This window comes from Seriola lalandi, unplaced genomic scaffold, assembly GCF_002814215.2.
Source record: "Seriola lalandi dorsalis isolate HSWRI2012SDOR001 ecotype SW California unplaced genomic scaffold, Sedor1 jcf7180002054767, whole genome shotgun sequence".
NCBI classification, from domain to species: domain Eukaryota; kingdom Metazoa; phylum Chordata; class Actinopteri; order Carangiformes; family Carangidae; genus Seriola; species Seriola lalandi.
Window position 1 is genome coordinate 757,489 of NW_019525320.1, and position 19,421 is coordinate 776,909.

The 19,421-nt window shown below is 39.2% G+C and overlaps 2 protein-coding genes across 2 annotated transcripts; both read right to left on the reverse strand.

The window, feature by feature from the left end:
• Nucleotides 1–1,914: 1,914 nt before the first annotated feature.
• On the reverse strand, nt 1,915–10,283 carry dhx35 (DEAH-box helicase 35). The gene is made up of 21 exons (XM_023425279.2): nt 10,222–10,283; nt 9,681–9,808; nt 9,454–9,546; nt 8,988–9,065; nt 8,764–8,868; nt 8,624–8,685; nt 8,320–8,389; nt 8,085–8,144; nt 7,552–7,664; nt 7,366–7,462; nt 7,034–7,192; nt 6,403–6,613; nt 6,081–6,205; nt 5,783–5,837; nt 5,435–5,625; nt 5,257–5,334; nt 4,984–5,113; nt 4,742–4,823; nt 4,548–4,619; nt 4,255–4,366; nt 1,915–3,693 (listed from the first exon to the last, which is right to left on the reverse strand). Exons 1-21 carry the CDS (start codon nt 10,259–10,261, stop codon nt 3,655–3,657), a joined length of 2,100 nt encoding a protein of 699 aa, XP_023281047.1. The 5' UTR covers nt 10,262–10,283; the 3' UTR covers nt 1,915–3,654.
• Nucleotides 10,284–11,729: 1,446 nt separating this feature from the next.
• rab5if (RAB5 interacting factor) lies at nt 11,730–16,645 on the reverse strand. The gene is made up of 4 exons (XM_023425052.2): nt 16,347–16,645; nt 15,189–15,292; nt 14,961–15,090; nt 11,730–13,397 (listed from the first exon to the last, which is right to left on the reverse strand). Exons 1-4 carry the CDS (start codon nt 16,452–16,454, stop codon nt 13,356–13,358), a joined length of 384 nt encoding a protein of 127 aa, XP_023280820.1. The 5' UTR covers nt 16,455–16,645; the 3' UTR covers nt 11,730–13,355.
• Between the last annotated feature and the right edge of the window lie 2,776 nt (nt 16,646–19,421).

Sequence of the window (19,421 nt, forward strand, 5' to 3'; positions counted from 1 at the left end):
AAATAAATGCAATCTGGACTTGCATAAGCAGCAGAAGAAGAATAGATGAGTGGATTAACCAAATAAAACATAAATTATTTACATCAAACGTTTGTTAATAAAAATTCAACACTTTTAATGCCTTTTAACGACTTTTTGTTTGTTTGTTTGTTTGTTTGAGGAAACTGAATTCCATGCTTTTAAAAACTTTTCAAGACCTGTAGACACCCTGTATACAGACAAGTGCTGCTAACTGCTAACTGCTAAATGTCTACTACTATCAACTATACGAAATATCGGAATGGCTAACTCTGCTTTGCAACAGATACACTAGTCGTGCAGCTAAAACTAATGTAGTCAATTTCAACAGTCCTGCAATAAATCCTACTGATCTACCAGCTATGTTTGAAAACCCCAGAGGGTTGTTCAAAAACACTCACTGTTGTTCTGAAGGTATCTTTGACCACTTCAGGAAACATACAGCACACCCACGTGAGTTGGGGCTTCAGTAGCTTCTGACGTACATCCCATCAACAGGTGAACTTCTCAATGGCTGGGGAGACTTTACCTGCAAGTTCTCGTACAGGTAAAATTGGCGCATGTTTGGCTAGTTGTAAACAGCAGGGTCAGCCCTGAAAAAACGTGTGTGTCGCTGACTGAGTGATCAGGTTTCACCCTCGGTCGGTCTGCCAGTGTTGGGAGTTTCCACCTTGGTTGTTGCTCTTTCAAACTGATTGGGCGTTGACACAGGCTACAGGTGTTGCCAATTTAAAGCATACACTGAAGTAGCTGAAGTAGTAAGGGGGGGGGGGTGGCAGATGTTTCAGGTTTCTGAGGCCTCTATCTTCAAATAAAGCACCTAGCTACAAATCCAGCGGCGGTTTGGACAAACCTTAGCTACCTACCAGTGTTGCACCGGAAGGCGCGAGGTCGGGCGTTACCTCCGCAGACACGCCTTTCCAACATTTCTTCGTCTCTGAGTTTACTGGCGGACCGCATGCAACTTGAAGGTGCATACCGCCACCTACTGTACAAGAGAGGGCATTATCATATTATTTTACTCCAGCTCTTAAATTCTACCCACCAACCTATTGTTTAAGAAAGTAAAGAGTGCCTTTCTGGTGTTTCTCACCTCCTCTGCCTGTCCTTCTGTTCCCAGCATGGCCAACAGTGACCCTTTCAAAGACAGGGCAACAAAGCAGGACCCACTCTATCTTGTCTGTTATTGTTATATTTTAGTGTTACATGGAAAACCTGGAGCTTCCTCACTGATTGGTTCACTTTTTGGTTTGTTTGCTTTTGTTCTGCTGTTTCTGTTTGTTTGTTTGTTTGTTTGTTTTGGTTTAGTTGATCTATTTTGTTAGCATGGATAAATGCCTATAATGAGCTGCTTCACGCCCATGTCCCTCCTGGACTATGACCATGACACATGGATATACGAAGTTTTGATGGTCTTTCATCACAGCACGGGTTCAACTGGTAAATGTGCCTTGAAATATTTTTAAAATGACATTAGCCTTGCACTTGACCGGAGTTCATAATTTCTTATTAAATAATTATTCATAAATACTGACAAATGTGGATTTTCAGTGTGGTCAGTATTCTTAAATGACCAGTATGCTATTCATGATGTTTTTACTTTACTTCCTGCATATTAACAGATCACTGCAGTTAGACTCATATGTTCATCATACTGTATCTCCAAATGGGTAAATGGCTCACAAAACAAAGGCCTTTCTTCAGCAAGAACAGCCATTTTAAAGTTACACACTTAACCGCAATCAGGAACAAATACATACAGACACTGATGATTTTCTTAATCATTCTGCTTAGGCCCTGTTTGTGGTACAACAGTGACACCGCCTGGCAAAAGCATACACTGCATAAAAAGTACAGCAGTAGCTCAGTGAATAAAGAAATCAAAAGCCGACACGCTGCATGACAATAAGGCTTTATTTGAGGATGTGAGGAAGAAATGGCAGGTGAGTTTTTATCTCAGAGGTGAGCATTTACACAGGTCTACAGATTACTGCTTTGGCTGCATACATACGCTGAAGTATCAGCACAAATGAGAATAAACAAGTCATCTCGCAAATGTTTTCATTTGCAACAAGTCTACGAGGTGTTCTTAAGTGTATAGATCTACATCAGAGTACCATTTAACATGCAAAGGTACTTTTGTATATCCATCTAATTTGAGTTGGTTTACCTATCTACTGTATGGTGTGTTGTTCTGTGGTTTGATTACAGGTTCACTGAATCTACAGTCGTAACCTCAAGAACAAGTTCTACGAAAGACCATGCAGGCAGAAGTAAAATGGGGTGACAGTGACCTTACTGGTTTGAAAGTACATCCCAGCAGAGTAAAATGACAAACCTTTTAATATACTGCTCACTGACACTTTCAGGGCCAAGTACCTCTGAAGACAAACAGAACCATAAAGTTCAAATTAAGACAAAAGCAGAGCGGTAGGACACATGCAGTCTATGTGGAATGGAAATCACAAATACTGTAACCGGCCATTTTACTGAACACCAGCTAGACGTGGATGGTAACATGGAAAGAAAAGAACAATACTGCCTTGATGAAAAGTGAGACAAACCATAAGAGGAAAGGCAATTGTGATGCCAAAGAGATGGCTGGAATCTGATAAATGCTACTGTTTCTTTGAGGCTTTGGATGCATGTCTGAATGCACTTTATGTCATCACAGCAAGAAATGGCACTTCATTTGTAGTTTTGATTTCACAGCTTTTCGTTTACAATGCTTGGGTGTATTTGCACATTCCATCTGAAAATGAAATGTGAAATAGGCTGATAAAGAAAACTGGCACAGAGTGGTGACAAGGCCACTATGTCTGAGCTACACTGTAGTTAAGTGGCAATCCAGAATGGAAAACGAGGATCCAAAAGTAAAGCACTCCTTTCACAGTATCATTGTTAGATGTAAAAACTGAAAGTTGACTAAGAAAAAATATATATATAAAGAAATGCATTTCCCTCTCCATGTCTGAAAATATATACCACTACAAACAGAAAGTTTAAGAGATCAAAACTAAAGTTAAAGTGAACCAATTAAAAACATAAAGGCACCCAGGGTATGGGGTGAGCAAATTAACCAAAAACACTAAACAATAAGTCTCTCAAAGGGAAACATCCTCACATTCCATCATCTTCCATTATTTATCATGCAACTGGAAAAAATACAGCAATTAAAAAAATAATGAAGCCAGGTAGAACCAGGTATGGACAGGCCTCTGGCACAGGAGTTGTTCCCTGGACCTCAGGATGTTCTGACTATGTACAAGTATGAATGAACTATATGACCATGCGTGAATGAACACATCAGGCACAGCCTGGACTCATCTCACATTCATCATCATTTACTCTCACGGATCAGATATAAACTACATCGCTGCCAAAAAGGAAGACAGACACATTCAAACGAAGCAAGTCACATGTGTTAACATCAGCACTAAAAATATATCCACTTAATCCCATTCGAGCATGGCCACATAGGGTGGAAGGGCTGTGCAGGTGGACATGGACAATAAATATATATTACATCTTTATATACAATGAAGTGGAGAGGGGCACAGTGGCAACTTGAGAGGGCTTTTCTCCATTTAGTTCAATGAGTCTTCCTGTCTTATTGTGGTGAAATGATGGCAAGACTTAGAGGACCCGGGATCTCTTGCTGGCCAGTGAACCATGCTGAAAGAGAAAAGCAGCAGGAAAGAGTTAAATCAAAGTAGCAGCAAAGTTAGCAGACTATTAAAGCATCTAAATGGTGGCGTCAGAACCTCAGAGCATATCATGAAAAAAAACAAACACACATTATTTAACATAGCACTATAACTATTGTGAATTGACCTTTAAAAGTTTTTTTTTTTTTTATTACACTTTTCTGTTGTTTTATTTTAAGTTCTGATATCAATAAGAAGATATATTTGTGATTTTAAGACCCAGAAACCATGTCAATGTAGTTTTACATCTCCTGTCTCAAGCTTCTCTCTGGAGCTCTAAGAACAAAAGGTCGATGAGCCAGTCAGAGGAGAGGCTCTGAGCCTCTCTTCTGTCCTGACAGCTCGTTTTAAGTCACAGTTTCTGAATACAGGCTGTGTGTATTTTTCTGTGGACTGAGCGCTTTGATACTTTCACAGTATTAACATAGGGAACAAGGAAATCTCACAATATACAATATGGGACCTTTAAGATCATTCACAACAGTTGCAGCCATGTACGCATGTGTGTGTGTTCCTTTCTTTGGCCTACCTTGGCCTGCTTGTAAAAGTGAGGGGCCAACTCAACCAACCAGGACGACTCAGCAGCAGTCACATCGCGCATGTAGTATTTTGATGTCTGCACCACTTCATTGAAGACAACCCTGGAGAGGTGACAATGTGGAATACTTTTAAGTGTCGCTCTTGGAAACATTTTGAAATTGAAGTACTTAAATATCTGCATCCCATAAATGTACGAGAATGAAGGAACTAATGAAAATCATTGTGCAAAACACCATATTTGTGACACAGCAGTAGCACAATGCGCAAGGAATGTGTTCTGACCATTTTGGAGGTTTTTCTCCAAAAAGCACAGAGTTGGGGTGGATGTGCAGCTCGCGGTCATCTCGTAAAGTCCTAGTAAAGCAAAAACAGAGAGTGTTATGCGATTTGAACGAATGCAAACAGAGAAACAATAATACATAAGAAAAGTTAAACATCCAGTTGAGGAGAGATAACTGACCAACTGGCTCTCTCACCTGTAGGAACCAGAATGGTGGATGCGGGCTGCATTAGCGAAAAACCCAGATACAATGCACTTCAGGATCACATCAGGATCACCTGTGCGAAAAAATATACTTTTATAAGACTAAAAACAAACAGCTGAAAACAAATAAATTGTCACCAGCTTCTGCCATTACCTTGTCAGAACATGTCATTCAGTCTGTTCAGTTGATATGACCCTCACATGCTACATAAGATAAACATGACACACGCATACCTTCACTGGAAGTCCGTGGCACCTTAAACTTGTTCATGAGACGCCGCAGCTGCTCTCGTACAGTCACGGCCCGCAGCAGACCCTTGTAGTTGAGAAAATGTTCCTGACACCACTGGGAGCTCTTCTGGTGCTGCAGGAAAGAAAAGGACAAAGTCGCACAGTCTTGATTTTGAGTCGACTTTATCCCCGACTTTTGCTCGGCTCACAACAGCGTTTCAAAGTGTTTCTCTGCCGCTCACTGAGCTATATGCATATGCACACAACACACTATACCTTAATGAACGCTTCATACACATTCAGCATGGTGAGGTGGTCTCCTTCAGCGACTGCGAATTTCCTGTGCTCTCGGGCCTGCAGGGTGAGATAGCAAAAGTGGGATAATTGTTATGCTGACAATGCATTCCTTCCAAATATACAACATGCTCCTTTTGAAAGCCTGTTCTTCACTTACGGCAGCTTTCTTCTGATTGGGTGGCACAACAAATATATTCTGAATCTGCATCATCGCTGCTATGGTAACGATCTCTTTGGAGCAGCCAAAGTTCCCTGACTCCAGGAGCATCTTGGCAAACATGGGGCTGAGAGGAAACTCTGCCATCCGCACACCCGTGGGATCGGTCAAACGGCCGTAATGGTCCAAACCTGCCAACACACATGCAAATGGTTGAGTTTCTGCATTTTGTGCAAGGACGCTTTAGCTTGTAGATGCTTGACAACACATATTTTTGAACATTAGTCTTGCTGTTGAAGGATAAAATGCTTTTTTACTTTACATCCCTGCTGACCCTGTGTTTCTTACCTCCCAGAGCGTAGAGAAGTTCCAGAGCCTGGACCATGGTCTGAGCTGGAGGAGGCTGTTAAATTATAACAAATGAAAAAATCATGTTAAGTCCAACAATTAACATATTTACATAATGAAGTGAGATTCTTTAAAAGCACAAACAGACAACGGCTGCATTCATTTTATGGTTTGTGTACATTTTCTTTCTTCCGTGAGGCAAGGGGCCATTCTCGCTAATTCAAATGTAAAGTACAATTCCTTTCACAGTGGATGAACACAACACAGCCACCCTGTGGATGCGAAGGGAGCTACTCACAGAAAGGAAGCTGAACCGCAGCACGTTGTCGATGCCTAATGCTTTGAGCTGCAGGATGACAGGGGCCAAATTGGTGCGCTGCATCTCTGGCACAGTAGAGGCAGGCAGTTTCTCAAAGTCCTCCTCTGAGGAAAGGAACAGAGGCAATAACAAACACGGGGAGGGAAAAGACAAAGAGCGACAGAAAACAAGCAGAGACAGTCGAGGGAGGAGGATAAAAGACGACGACAATTTGCCAGAAATGTTAACAATGCACATTTCCCCTAACAGATGATATTCTATACTTATCATCTTTCTTCTTTTCCTGCAAACTCGCACATACCTGTGTAAAGTCTAAAGCATTTTCCAGGTCGGTTTCTTCCGGCTCTCCCAGCCCTCTGACTGGCTGAAGCTTTGGAGATGGGGGTGACCACCAGTGATTCAATGGCAGTGCTGGGATTATAGGCTCGCAGCTTAACGAACGCACAGTCGATGACGAATACGATTCCATTTATAGTGATGGAGGTCTCAGCTATGTTAGTAGCCACCACAACCTAGAGGAAACAGCACAGGAATAAGTCAGATGTTTTGTAAATGTCAACGTTTTAGTGGCTACCATTGCCTCCTGTGTCAACACCTGTCTGTAGTGTTTATACTCTGGAGGAAGGCCCTGTGTTTTTTAAATTTACTATGCTGTAGGAACCATGTGTTCATTTCCTCACTTCTAACATAATATGGCTGAATTACCTGCAATGGAGGTCATATATGTAACTCATGATTTTATGCTATTGTTCTTATTAATTAGATTCTCATGCCAAAAAACTCCCATTTAAGTGCGGTAATACATGCTGGTGTATTTATATTTTGATCTTTTAGAGTTATGGGCCATATGCAAAATGACAGAACTGCAAACTTTACATCAAATGCATCTTCTCTGTACATGCACAAAATGCACAAAAACAGGCAGGATTCACCTTGCGAACAGAGGAAGGCGCCCTCTCAAAGACCTTCATTTGCTCAGCATATGGTAGACCAGAGTACATGGGCAAAATTCTCAGGTGTTTTTTCATGCCATATCGTGACAGAGACCTAGCTTGGTCCTGCAGCAGCGACACCACCTTCTCCACCTCTTCCTAAGGGAGAAAGGATGAGAAGACAATTAAGACAAAGACGGGGAAAAAAGATTGACCACAATACATTATAGTTATAAAATAACAAATGGGATGCTGGTGTACAATCCACACCCTCCTGTCAAAAAGAAGTTATTAAATAAAGGTTGAGTAGTATTAAAGATATGGCCACTAACCTGTCCAGTTAGAAAAGCTAGGACATCTCCATCATCTTCTGTCTCATGGATCTTCATCACTGTCTCTACTGTGGCTTTCACGTAGTCTGGGACAGGACTGAGAGTGAACAAAAGACATTGCAAAATTGAAAAGACGTACACAAATTACACACTTTTTCCTCAGACTGGATTGTGTGTGTTGAGTACCTGACAGTGTAGAAGACGTCCACTGGAAAGGTGCGTCCTTCCACTGTCAGAATACCACACGTGTCCTTGTTCGGATCCGCAGTCTCATTCAGGTTGAAGAAGTCATGGAATTTCTTCAGATGAAAGACATATTACAGTTGGTAAAAAGAGCATTAAGGAGGGATTTCTTCTTTTCTTTTTTCATCAAATGGCATTTTCCAAATGTTTTGCAGCATCAAAGGAATGACATACTCTTGCTGCCCTAAATCGGACGTTCTAAAAAGTATGCAACTTAGTACTGCGGTACAACAAAATAATTTGCATGTGTAGATAAAAGCTTGAAAACAGAAAGTACAGTAGATGTCTGATGTGGCATTTCAGCTGACTTGTTTAATGCTGAGTGCAGTTGTGGCCTGATTGTGTCTCCCTTTTATCAGTGTATCGCAGATGTCAGTACAATGTGATCCGACCTGACATCAACTTTCCCCGTGTCTGTCTTTGTTTCTCTTTTCTTGCTAATCAAGCATATCTGTTCATCTTAATGATTCAGTCACCTTGGCATCCAGAGTGGCGGAGGCCACAATCAGCCGCAGGTCTCGCCGCTTCTTCTGAATCTATTGAAGAGAGTCAGAAAATGTAACAACGCGAACAGAGTGGAGAGTCAGAAATAAAGAAAAAAAAAAAAAACTTGTAAGAATATTTTCATGGCTGGTAAAGTAATTAAAGTTTAGGTGAAAGTTATGCAGTACAGTTCAGTTTGAATCCGCTGACAGCATCAGCTGACATTACCTTCTTAAGTAGACCAATGGCTATGTCTGTATACAGGGTTCTCTCATGTGCTTCATCCAGCATCAACACACTGGGGATAACAGCACAACAAAGAACATTAGCGTTACCAAGAGTGGCTCCAACCCAATCTTGACAACAAAAGCAAGACATTTTGACATGTCATAGGAGGAAAAGCACAATTTCATTTAGCTGCTTCACTTTCATGGTGGTGGCATCGTGCACGCCGGCTCACTGCCACACTATGACAAGTCAAAATATCTGCTGCGTAATCTGCCTATGTAATGGCTTAAGTGCAATCATGTACCTGTATTTTTTCAAAAGAGGATCGGCCATCATCTCCCGCACCAGCATGCCATCTGTAAGGAACTGATGGACACAGGGACAGTCAAATACTGTAAGGAACCAATCAAAGGAAAAAAACGCACACATTTGCCAGGGGAATACCTTGATCCTTGTGGCGTGGGGATCAGAACAGTCATCGAATCGGATGGTGTACCCCACCTCATGTCCCAGCAGGGCCCCCCGCTCCTCTGCAACACGGTTTGCAACCTACCAGCAGGAAAGAGGGGAGAAATGTAATATCTGAAGCAAGCACGTGTCCTTGCAGTGAAAGCACATTAAAACAACGTAGGAGCTGAGCAGTGACAGGACATCAGCAGAGCTCTTACAGAGATAGCAGCCACACGCCGAGGCTGTGTCACTCCAATCACCTTCCCCTCTGCTGCCCAGCCAGCCTCCAGCAGGTACTGAAAAGAGTCAGATGAAAAGAGAAGGTAGATCCAAAAAAGAAGAGGAGTACAAAGCATGAGATGGAGATGTCGATGTTGCAGAAAAGCACATTCTGCATAAATTAAGCTCAAGCTGATGTGCTCCAAACCTTGCTAAAAAAAAAAGAGGCTACTAAGCATCAAGACAAGGGCATGTAAAAACACTATGGGAGTTCAGCCACATAAAGGTTATCAGTCCACTGCGGTAATGTTGTGCCTTGTGCGTATTATATTTGAGGCATATGTGACTTTGAGGTGAGGGTATGTCGCCCTTTTCAGAGTAGACATGACAACTGCTGTTCACCAGTTCCCACTCATTTTAAGCTGTTTATTTAATGGTGCCAAAATGTTGTTTAATTATAATAACCTGAGGTATCTGTGTTGTCTTCCCACATCCTGTTTCACCAACTATGATGACCGTCTGGTAACTCTCCACCAAGTACAAGATGTTGTTTCTGTGCTGGATAAGAAACAATTCACAAAACAGCTCATTAAAAGAAGTCATTGAAAATCACCCGCAGAGGCGCAAGCACACTCAGTCCATCTGTCACATTATAGTTACATTCAGGCATGTTTTAGAGGGCGGTGAGAAACCTTGAAAACAGGGAGTTTCTGTCGCTGTTTCTCTATAGAGAGGGCGGTGTGCGGGTTGAATATGATGGGGGAGCCGGTGGTCTCTGTGTTGAGCTCCCGCTCCTCTGAGATCCCCGGTGCCTCAGACCCTGAGGCAGAGCAGATGGTGAAGGTGAAGATAAGTTGTTTTATTCAAATGTAAGCAGGCTTAGGATGTATGAGGATGACTGCCAGGGTTTAGTGCAATGCCCCCATGCAATGAAAGGAAGCAAATATGAACGATGAAAGCGCCTTCGCTGGTGCCGTTTTGATCCTATGTATTCATGTAGTTGTGGTAGTTTCTGCCTCATAGTCTTCGCGTTTAATTTTGTCAGGTTGTACTTTGACTCCGCAGAGCTAACGTTGCCTGAACTGAGCTGGTTGCAGATATAACGTAGCTGCTGTAAAGGAGGCAGCAGTCAAACCGAGACTACGCGATTCACGTTAGCAATTGTACATTGCAAAACAGAAATCCGAAAAAGTTGCATCAAATGCCTAATTTATTCATTTTTTTCGTACTTACCCGGCTTCCAAAATTTCATCGTGGCGAGGGGAGCCGCCATCTTGCCCTCTACGTCACATGTTTTTTTTTTCTTTCTTTTTTTCTTTGCGGATTGCGTCACTATCTGTGGTTTCCAGAGATTTTAGGAGTGACGTCAGTGCGATTCAAAACAGCTGCAAGCTACAATTTGACGAGTTAGGAGTTTTTGGTTTATCTGAAATGGTTAAAAGTGAGCTGTAGTCATAGCAACGAGTCTTATAGCAAAAGTGCAGGCTCACTGACAATTAGCCGGATCATGACCAATTAGTTTTGGGTGAACCCCTTTCATTAACTACTTTTCAGACACAAATGGATATGTCATGTTGAGAACATGTACGTTAATGAGAAATCATTATGATTTGTTGATGTAATTATGACAATTTAATTACAAACTACTGACAAATTATGGGAAAAACCTGAATAAACTTAATAAATGAAGATGTACAATTAGGCTAAGCAATGTTGGGGACCAGTGAACTACATGTAATTTAACTAGTAGTTTAACTAGGTTTTGTAGTAGCTTGCTGCTAGTTCAACTACATTCATAAGTGTTTTGTGATTCAAGTAGTGAAATTTCTTTCTTTGTCATTTTTGTGTATTTAACTACTGAAACTACAAATTAGTTTTGGAACATGAAAGGAAAGGAATGTTTTTATTGCTAATTATTATCATTGTTATACCATTGCTTCTCTTCTGTAATTGAACCCCCTTGACCAGACATGCCCAGACAATGCATATGTATATATGCATATATATAAACAGTCACCACCACACACTTGAACTGTGTGTAGTAAAAGCCAAGGATGGTGTTGCTCATTGCTCACACAGCAACAAAGTCATCATGGATAAATCTTCCAAATCTCAGCCTGAATAGTGGAGTATTTTATGTTTGGTTTATGTTATGCTATGACCTGTAAAAAAGTAGGCACTTTTTGCAATAAACTCAACTGACTGGCATCTTTCGCTGGAAGTGGCTATTTTGTATTATATTTTATTAGAATTTTTACAAAGTAGTTTGATCTACTGTTTTTCTAAGTGGCTTTAGTTATTTAACCTAGATTTCTCCATTGGGTACTTTTGCTTTTACTTTTAGTTCAACTTCTTTCAGTGTGTAGTAAGTAATTGGTAGCTTGTAAAGCAGTGCCTTCAAAGTAGCTTCCCCAACACTGCAATTAAGCAATGAACATCCATTCATGCTCTGTGGCATGTATAAACATGTTGAACCCACTTGATTTTTTATCAAGATTGCAAGAAGAAAAGATGTAAGTGACTTTAAGAGTGTTCATTGTTGGGGCACAGATGGCTGGAGCTTCAGTCACAAAGACAGCTCAACTGGCCAGTGTTTCAATAGGAAGAGTAACTAAAGTGACAACTGCATTTATTCTTCATAACACCAGCTTAGTCCAGTGTGAAAGCGGATGCAAATTTTTTAGCAACGCCCAAATGAATCAACTGACAAAAGCTGACATTTCAATAAACAAGATACCATCTCTTTGAAAATGGAGGCCAAATAAAGCCCATGTTTAATGATTCCCAAAAGATTTGATCAGAAAATACAATCCTTTCAAACCAGCTGCATATCTAATATAACAGTATCAGTACAATAACTTTGAAAGAACTGTTTTTAAAAGTTCTTCACTATAAAATACTGAGAAATATGTTACATCAAACAAGATATAACATAAGTACAAATAAATCTGTGTAATACAATGTGGATTTGACAAAAGGGACATTGTACAGAATTTACAGACAAGTTTAAATTAATTCCAAAACAACAGGTAAGACTTTGATCTGGAAGCTACATGTGAGAAAACAATAAATTTAAATTATTTCTACCCTCCTAACTAATGCCATTAATAAATGACATCTAGATATACGAACAGCAAATCATGGCAGTGCACAGGCCAGGTTAAATCTTTGAACATTTGCTTCTGAACACAACATGCATGTTTCCTCCCTCTTTGCATTTGCAAGAATTAATTTGGATGAGCAGATTACTTAGACGGCGATTAGTTCCTGACTGAAGTTACAGCGCATGGATACTGCTAGCAGATACTGGCATTGGGATTGGATATCAGCTGTTATACGTATCTTACAACCAGCATTTGTTTTGATGTTAAAATGAGCTCAAGTGAGATTTCAGCTGTGGTGAGCTGTGATTTTTTTCACATTTAGTTGGACACCAGACCCTTTAGAAGAAATTACAATTGACAGATTTCATTCAAAAATGTCTTGCTTATATCTAGTGAGTAAAAAAACAAAAAACAATCATGAAGTTCTGAATCACCTATATTATTATTTCATGAAAAAGGACGACTCCACCCTTGAAGCCAAACACATACTGTAGCTGGTAACCTTAACAGTAACCTATAAGGCGCTTTACTGTCATGCTACTTTCTATATTATTCTCAGGCTCAGATTAATTTCTCAAAAAGGCAAGCATGTAATTTTGGAGTGAAATTTTGCTGTGAAGCCACAGAATTCATCCCTTACTGTTAGTGTAGCACATCTGATATGGTGCGTTTTGCCCCTAAATTAAAAAGGTAACACTTAACACTCATAGACGGATTGAATCATAATGACTAAATGACAAGACTTTTTTTATTGCCCAGTTCCTGTAATTTGAGCGAGCAGTAAAACTTTGATGAATACACATACGAGTTGTCTTTACAGTCAAAAACCTGTGTTCATGTCACTCTTCTTAAGCAGAAGAAAGGCCCTGTAGTAAGCCAACCAAGAGAAAGCATCCTCCTGTGTTATATCAAAGTACTGTTCCAGCATAAATTGAAATGCCACCAATCTGAGCCGAACTGCTTTCTGTATCTGTACTGTTTTGTCAGAGATGATGATGATATGGGGAAGGAAATATAACAAATTGAAGTGTACTGGAGAGTACCTTAAAAAAGAACTCTCAAATTAAGAAGACGTATTTGAACATGTTCATCACGGTGGTCTTGCAGTATCTTGTTATTCAAACTAGGATTCCCATGATGCACTGCACACTGAGAAGTCATACTGTATGTAGGAGTGTTGACACTCCTCAAGTCATGGAGTTCCTGTGTCTTGACAATTTACTTCAACAGAAATATTTGTATTTAGTGTCCTATGGGTTCCTCTCAGTCAAAATGTAGAGCTGTGTAAAAGATTATCCACACCACCTGGTAAAGACAAAAACAAAGACACATCAGAGATTAATGAGTAAATCACATACTTCACAAAGAGCTGAATCTATCATGTTATGGCATGATGGGGAAGGTTCATGAATTTGCAGTAAGCATCATAAATGTATTAAACACTGGCTTATATGGTGAAATAACATTTGTTGATTAGCCCCAGCATTATGACACGACTATTATACACTACAATTGATTCTTAAATGAAATTAAAATATACTCATACTCTACAGCCAGCCTCAGACTACATGAGTTTTGAAATCCTAACCTAACCGAAATTGAGTAGTAGAAAGTGAGTAGAGAATAATGGATGGGTGGGGAGATGCGGTAAACACAGTGTGTCTATTCTTCAGTGTTAACTGGAGGTGAGATTTTAACTGTCAGTTCAACAGTAGTAAACTAGCTAACGTTAGCCTCAAGAGCAAAAATGTTTACTGCTGTTTGGGAACACTGTGAGCTGCTCCGAGACTGACATAATCAAAATCATCCTGATTTTAACTCCCAAAAGTTTAGTTTTGATCTGTGAACCCCTCACATTACTAGATAATCTGGGCTGAACATCGGCACTGACCAAGGTCCAGGACCAGATTTCTTCTCCAATTGTTGGAAAGGGGTGAAATGGGGTTAAATCAGCCTTAAACTCTTGTACTTGTAGTCTCAGCCTGGCTTAATAGAAAGGTTCACAATTTTTCAAGTCTATTTTAAAACAATATTTGCATGCCTCCACATACTCTGAACCAGTTTCTGGTCACTTTGATCATTCCTCCTGTCCATACTGGCCAAGAAGAAATCCCTTCCTAATACAAATCGAATGAAAGTGACAAAATCCATAGTCTTTGTTCTTTGATACTTCAACTGTCTAAGTTAGACAAATGAAGTAAGTATCTTCCAAAGTTTCAATCTTTTTTGTATTTTTGTTGTTGTTTATGTTTGTTTTAAGACAGACTTGAAAGGCTACAGGTTAAAGGTGTGAATTGAAACGAATCATTGTACTTGTACTCATTAAAACTTTCAACTTGGATCTTGGGTTTTTTTTAAACCATGAAAAGTGGTAAATTGAAAAGCTTAACAATTCAAAAAAGAACCAATCTGAAATTGGTGTACACTGCCCTTTCTGCTACAACATTCAAAGTCTACACAGTATAGAACAATTATCATTCATTATTTTAAAGATAATGTCCCTTGTTTCAAAAATACAACACTGAGGTGCAACAAGTTAACGTATTAGATGTGAAGAGTCAGGTTTTAGTGAAGTGTAAGCTTTTAGCAGGCGATTACATCTGTCACAACAGATCAGACTGAAACCATTGTAATCGTGGTCAGCAAAAAAAATGTATTGACTAGGTCTTGTTTAAGCTAGCATTTAGGGCGACATAAGATCACTCTTGTATGTGAATCATCAAGTACAACTGCAACAGTGGTACTGAGAACCGTTATCATATATTATACTCTATACAATAAACAGCGGAGAAAAAGAAGTGAGAGGAAATGTGGGCTATACTAAAAAGCAAAAAGTCTATGTGTTTCCATAAATATTAGCATGCCCACCAGAAACAGAGCAAAAGATGTCATGAAGCCTTCTTTGGTGAGTTCCCACGTGCCACCATACTCTTCCTCATCGATCTGCTGAAAGCTGCTGAAGTATACATAAAGGACGCCAGCGTTGATGATGCAGAATCTGCCAGGACAGACACATGAAGCCGTTAGATTTTCTGTGGTTTCTTTAGGACAATCGGATATGGACAGGCTCAGTGACAGATGGTATAGAATACTTACATGGCTATTCCCAGAAATCCTTTCAACGGTGCAACACCCCATATCACACCAAGGATTACTGCAATAATTTGTCGGAGCCAGTAAATCACATCTAAAAACTCGTCCTGTAAAAAGAAACACAGAAACTTTACTCAGAGAAAACAACCTGAGTCGTGTGTGTGTGTGTGTGTGTGTGTGTGTGTGTGTGTGTGTGTGAGATCGAGCCCTGATGCTGGTACTCAGGGCTGGTCTAGCCCTTGTTTCTTCAACAGAAACAACTGTTCACAACAGGAACACATAATCTACTGTTTTGACTAGACAGTGAGAATGTGTCACTGCTCTTGTGTCAAAAGTGTTTCCTGCAGCAATGACCTCTGTGGTTTGGTTTGGGGCTTAATTCAAGTTAACTTAAGTTAAGTATTTGGGTTAAGGCTTGGGAAACATAAACTGACAGAGAAATAGACTTTAACACAACATCAGAAAGCATGCAAGAGAGACATGTCACTGGATTCAGCCAATCAACAAAAAAATTAATTGTCAGCTAACCTTAAAGTAATTTATGGAGTAAAAAAACTTTCTCTTGTTCAAACTTTCTCGCTGCTTTTCTCTGTTTTACATTAGTTTAAATATAATATCTTTGAGTTTCGGCTATTGATTGACCAACAAAAGTAATTGTAAATGTCAGCGTGGTCTCTGTGAAACTGATGGAAATTTTGCAATATTATATTTGAGATTTTAGAGAGTTAACACTTAATAATAAATGTAATACCAGAGTAATAGATCGTTAAATGAATCGTTAGTTGCAGCCTAGGCCTAGACTACTTAAAAGCAAAGCACTCTGGTGTGAGAAGACATTACGGGACATTTAAAAAGCTTTTCTAAGACATGATACCTTGAATTCAATGAGTAGGGAGTCATGAACACCAACAACTATTTAAAAGTCGTCGACTTCCTTGATCTGTCTTGGACAAAGACCAAACCGCAGAGATAATTAATGGTATATCTTTCGATTTGACAGGTAACCCAGCCAAACCACATTAATCCTTAGCATGGCAGCTAGCTCCTTATAGCCGTCTTTATGAACACCTGACAATAAATTAGCTACGTTGATAACTTTGAGGCACTTGAAAGCAAATGCAACGATATAATGGTTGGACTAGAAAAGGGCAAATGACTGACCTTCTCTTCCCAAATAGCATTACTGCTGAAGGCTTTGGTCCATGTGGACTGTTTTACACCCCCATTCAGCAGATGACTTTCTTCTTTCCGCTTTGAACTGCTCGTCATTCTTTGCTGTTTCCTTCGGCTACAGACGTCGAAAAGTTAGAATCCAAAACTGACGACACCTCAGGTTGAATTTAAGTCTCTGGCGCTGACTAGGAGAAAAAAGTAGAGTGAAATATTTGCAGGTATTACAGGAATGTACGCTCCGCTGATCTGACAGATTTCTGTCGCTAACCGTGTAAGGCCAGCTGCGCATGCGCAATATTGTTTGACCCCAGCCACCAACAGCCAATGAAAGAGTGCGACGTTTCTGCGCCGCTATTGACAGATACTGTAAAATCCACAGCGACCCCCAGTGGTGGAGAGCTGGGATTAACCCAGGATTAACTGGATTAACCTTCCTAAAAAGCCACCTACTAACTCACACAATACATGTCAGTTTAATTATTTCCCTGAGCAACCAGTATTTTAGAGCTGAAATGACTAAGCTGATTAATTGATTAGTCAGTTGTCAGAAAATCATAACTGATTATGATGCTAAAAGTCATCTGGTACCAGCTTTTCAAATGTGAATTTCCTGGTTTCATTCAAAATTGGCTGTTGGTTTGACGAAAAAAGACATTTGAATATGTTCATTTGGGTTTAAGGGAATAATAATGGTATATTTGTTTTCATATTCATTCAATATTTTCTGACATTTTACACACTAAACAATCGGGTATTAAAGAAAATAATTGTCTGATAAGGAAATTAATTGTTCGAGCTTTACAGTACTTCTATGATGGATTAATTCTACCTTGCCCAAGGTTTTCTGTGTGTTAATTATTTGGAAACTCAGAAATTCTGACTCAACTAATATGAAGCAAATCTGTCTTTTTTTTCCCCAACTACCAGTCCAAAACCCAGAGATGTTCAGTTTGCATTTATAGAAGACTAATAAAACCAGAAAGTACTTAGGCTACATTTGTGAGACCAGAGAATCTGGGCATTTTCCTTAGAATAATTACAACAATTTTGATCATACTCCACATTGTTACCAATTATTACCAATTAATTTCTGTTAATGAATTAATCAATTAATTGTTGCAGCTCCACTACAAATATTAGATAGGTGGTAAGAAGCAACAGGTGAGCAGTATTAAAGTCCATAAGACTACAAAGCAACTAGTTAATATTCAAAGGATATTGACACAATCAACTACAGGTGACAGTATATTTTTAAAGAACTTAAAAGGTAGAAGAAAACAAGGATAAGGAGGAATAAATGCATGTACATTACTTAGTTTACAGATTTAATGCAATGACAATGGTAAGTTTTTAATGCGTGGTTAATTTCAAATAAATATTTTGAAGCTCACTTAGATTATGTTTCCTCTCATTATGTATCCTCTTGAAGTGTTTTGGCAGTTGAGAAGATCTTTGTGTCGTTCTTTCAGCTGTCCAGCAGAGGGCTTCATTTATGATGATGAGCTTCACTGCACTCAAAGTCGTACCCAGCTCCAGCCTCTCTTGATCACTTGAAAACCACAAACACTTGATTTTAACTGAATTGATATATCACTTAATTAAGTAGTGTTAATGGAGTGATTCGGTCAATTATTCTAATTGATTACTCTCACATAGTCCCGGTCCTAAAACCAAATGGACAAATAAATGTTTTTTTTTACTTTTGAGTAAATATATTCAATAAAAAAAAAGAAAGCCTATGAATTTATTGCTAAAACTTACAAAATTAAGTTGAGAGTGGATACAAAATATGATGACATACAAAATGACACTGAAATTAAAATCAATCTAGGATAGTATGTATGTGAGTGCATTGGGAAAATCTAAATCTAAAAATACTAATTTATAAGACTATAAGTTATATTTCAATTTATTTTCAAGCTCAGGGGCATTAGTATGTGTGTGTATCTTGATATATGTGGTCTCATATTCTGTGGAATCAGTGTAGTAATAAATATATTTTCCTCAAATACCCTAAATACAAGATACATAAAGTGCATCTATAGTTCAATCTTAGTTTCTCTTTTGAGTCCACTGAGCTCATGACTCATGGAGGAAGATGTGGGGGATGTGTCATTGTGTATAATTTGAGTCTGATTGCATGCATGCAAAATAATCCCAGTATAATGGAAAATCAATAATAAGTCTGAGAATAATCTTATATGATGTGTTTGCAGTTTACAGTTACAGTTACCCTGATGCATTATGTGAAAAGTTGTTGCTCCATTGATATTAATACTCCAGTGCAAAGTAACCATGTGTCCTTGCTGCTGCAATTGAGAAGCTTTTCCAGGTATGTATCCTTTTTATAGGAGGACCATGTTTTTTCTACAATGTTACTTTCATTTAAGTATTAATGTAAAATGTTGTAGTCTTCTTTTAGAAATGCAAGAACCACAATTACACCATGGTACATTCTGACAGCTGGCATGGGTGGATTAATATTAACAGGAAGCAGGGTCTGGGATTTTTCCAAGGTGCACGGAGAAGGAAAGTGGTCTGAAGAAGTCAAAACTCCAGTAACATTTGCAGTTATTAACAACTTTTATGTGAGACCTGCATTTACTGTTCACTCAGGTGCTAGTTTGTTAGGTAAGGCACTCTACCTTGCAATAATAAATCCTAATGATCATTTTTTCTTGAGACTGGGTTTTCATGAACATTTTGGAGGCTGTAGTGTGTGGTGCTGTTGAATTGTAATGTATTATACTAATAAATGGGCAGATAAGTGTTGGATATGGATATGGTCAGGAAGACTTTCTGGCCCTTTCATAATAAACATACATAAAACACATTTGTCTATAAAAAAAATTATATTCAGCAATTCAGCATTTACTTGAACACTATTAAGTCGAGTTTATGTAATGAATATTTTTCTCTTCCTGTCTATGAGGATTTTAAACATGTCCCAGACCCCATAACAGCCCCAGGTTCAGTGTGTGTCAGCTGGGTTTTCGAAAGTCTAATTTTTTCCCCTGGGTCAGGACAGCTGCTTCGATGGAAACAAAGAAGCTGATGAAGGCA

Coding starts and splice junctions, on each gene's coding strand:
- dhx35 (XM_023425279.2), bottom strand. CDS start 10,261: ATGGCGGCTCCCCTCGCCACGATGAAATTTTGGAAGCCGG. Junction 9,809..10,221: donor GATGAAATTTTGGAAGCCGG/GTAAGTACGAAA, acceptor GCTCTGCCTCAG/GGTCTGAGGCACCGGGGATC. Junction 5,335..5,434: donor CCAATCAGAAGAAAGCTGCC/GTAAGTGAAGAA, acceptor CTCACCCTGCAG/GCCCGAGAGCACAGGAAATT.
- rab5if (XM_023425052.2), bottom strand. CDS start 16,454: ATGACGAGCAGTTCAAAGCGGAAAGAAGAAAGTCATCTGCTGAATGGG. Junction 15,293..16,346: donor ATGCTATTTGGGAAGAGAAG/GTCAGTCATTTG, acceptor TTCTTTTTACAG/GACGAGTTTTTAGATGTGAT. Junction 15,091..15,188: donor GGATTTCTGGGAATAGCCAT/GTAAGTATTCTA, acceptor CTGTCCTGGCAG/ATTCTGCATCATCAACGCTG.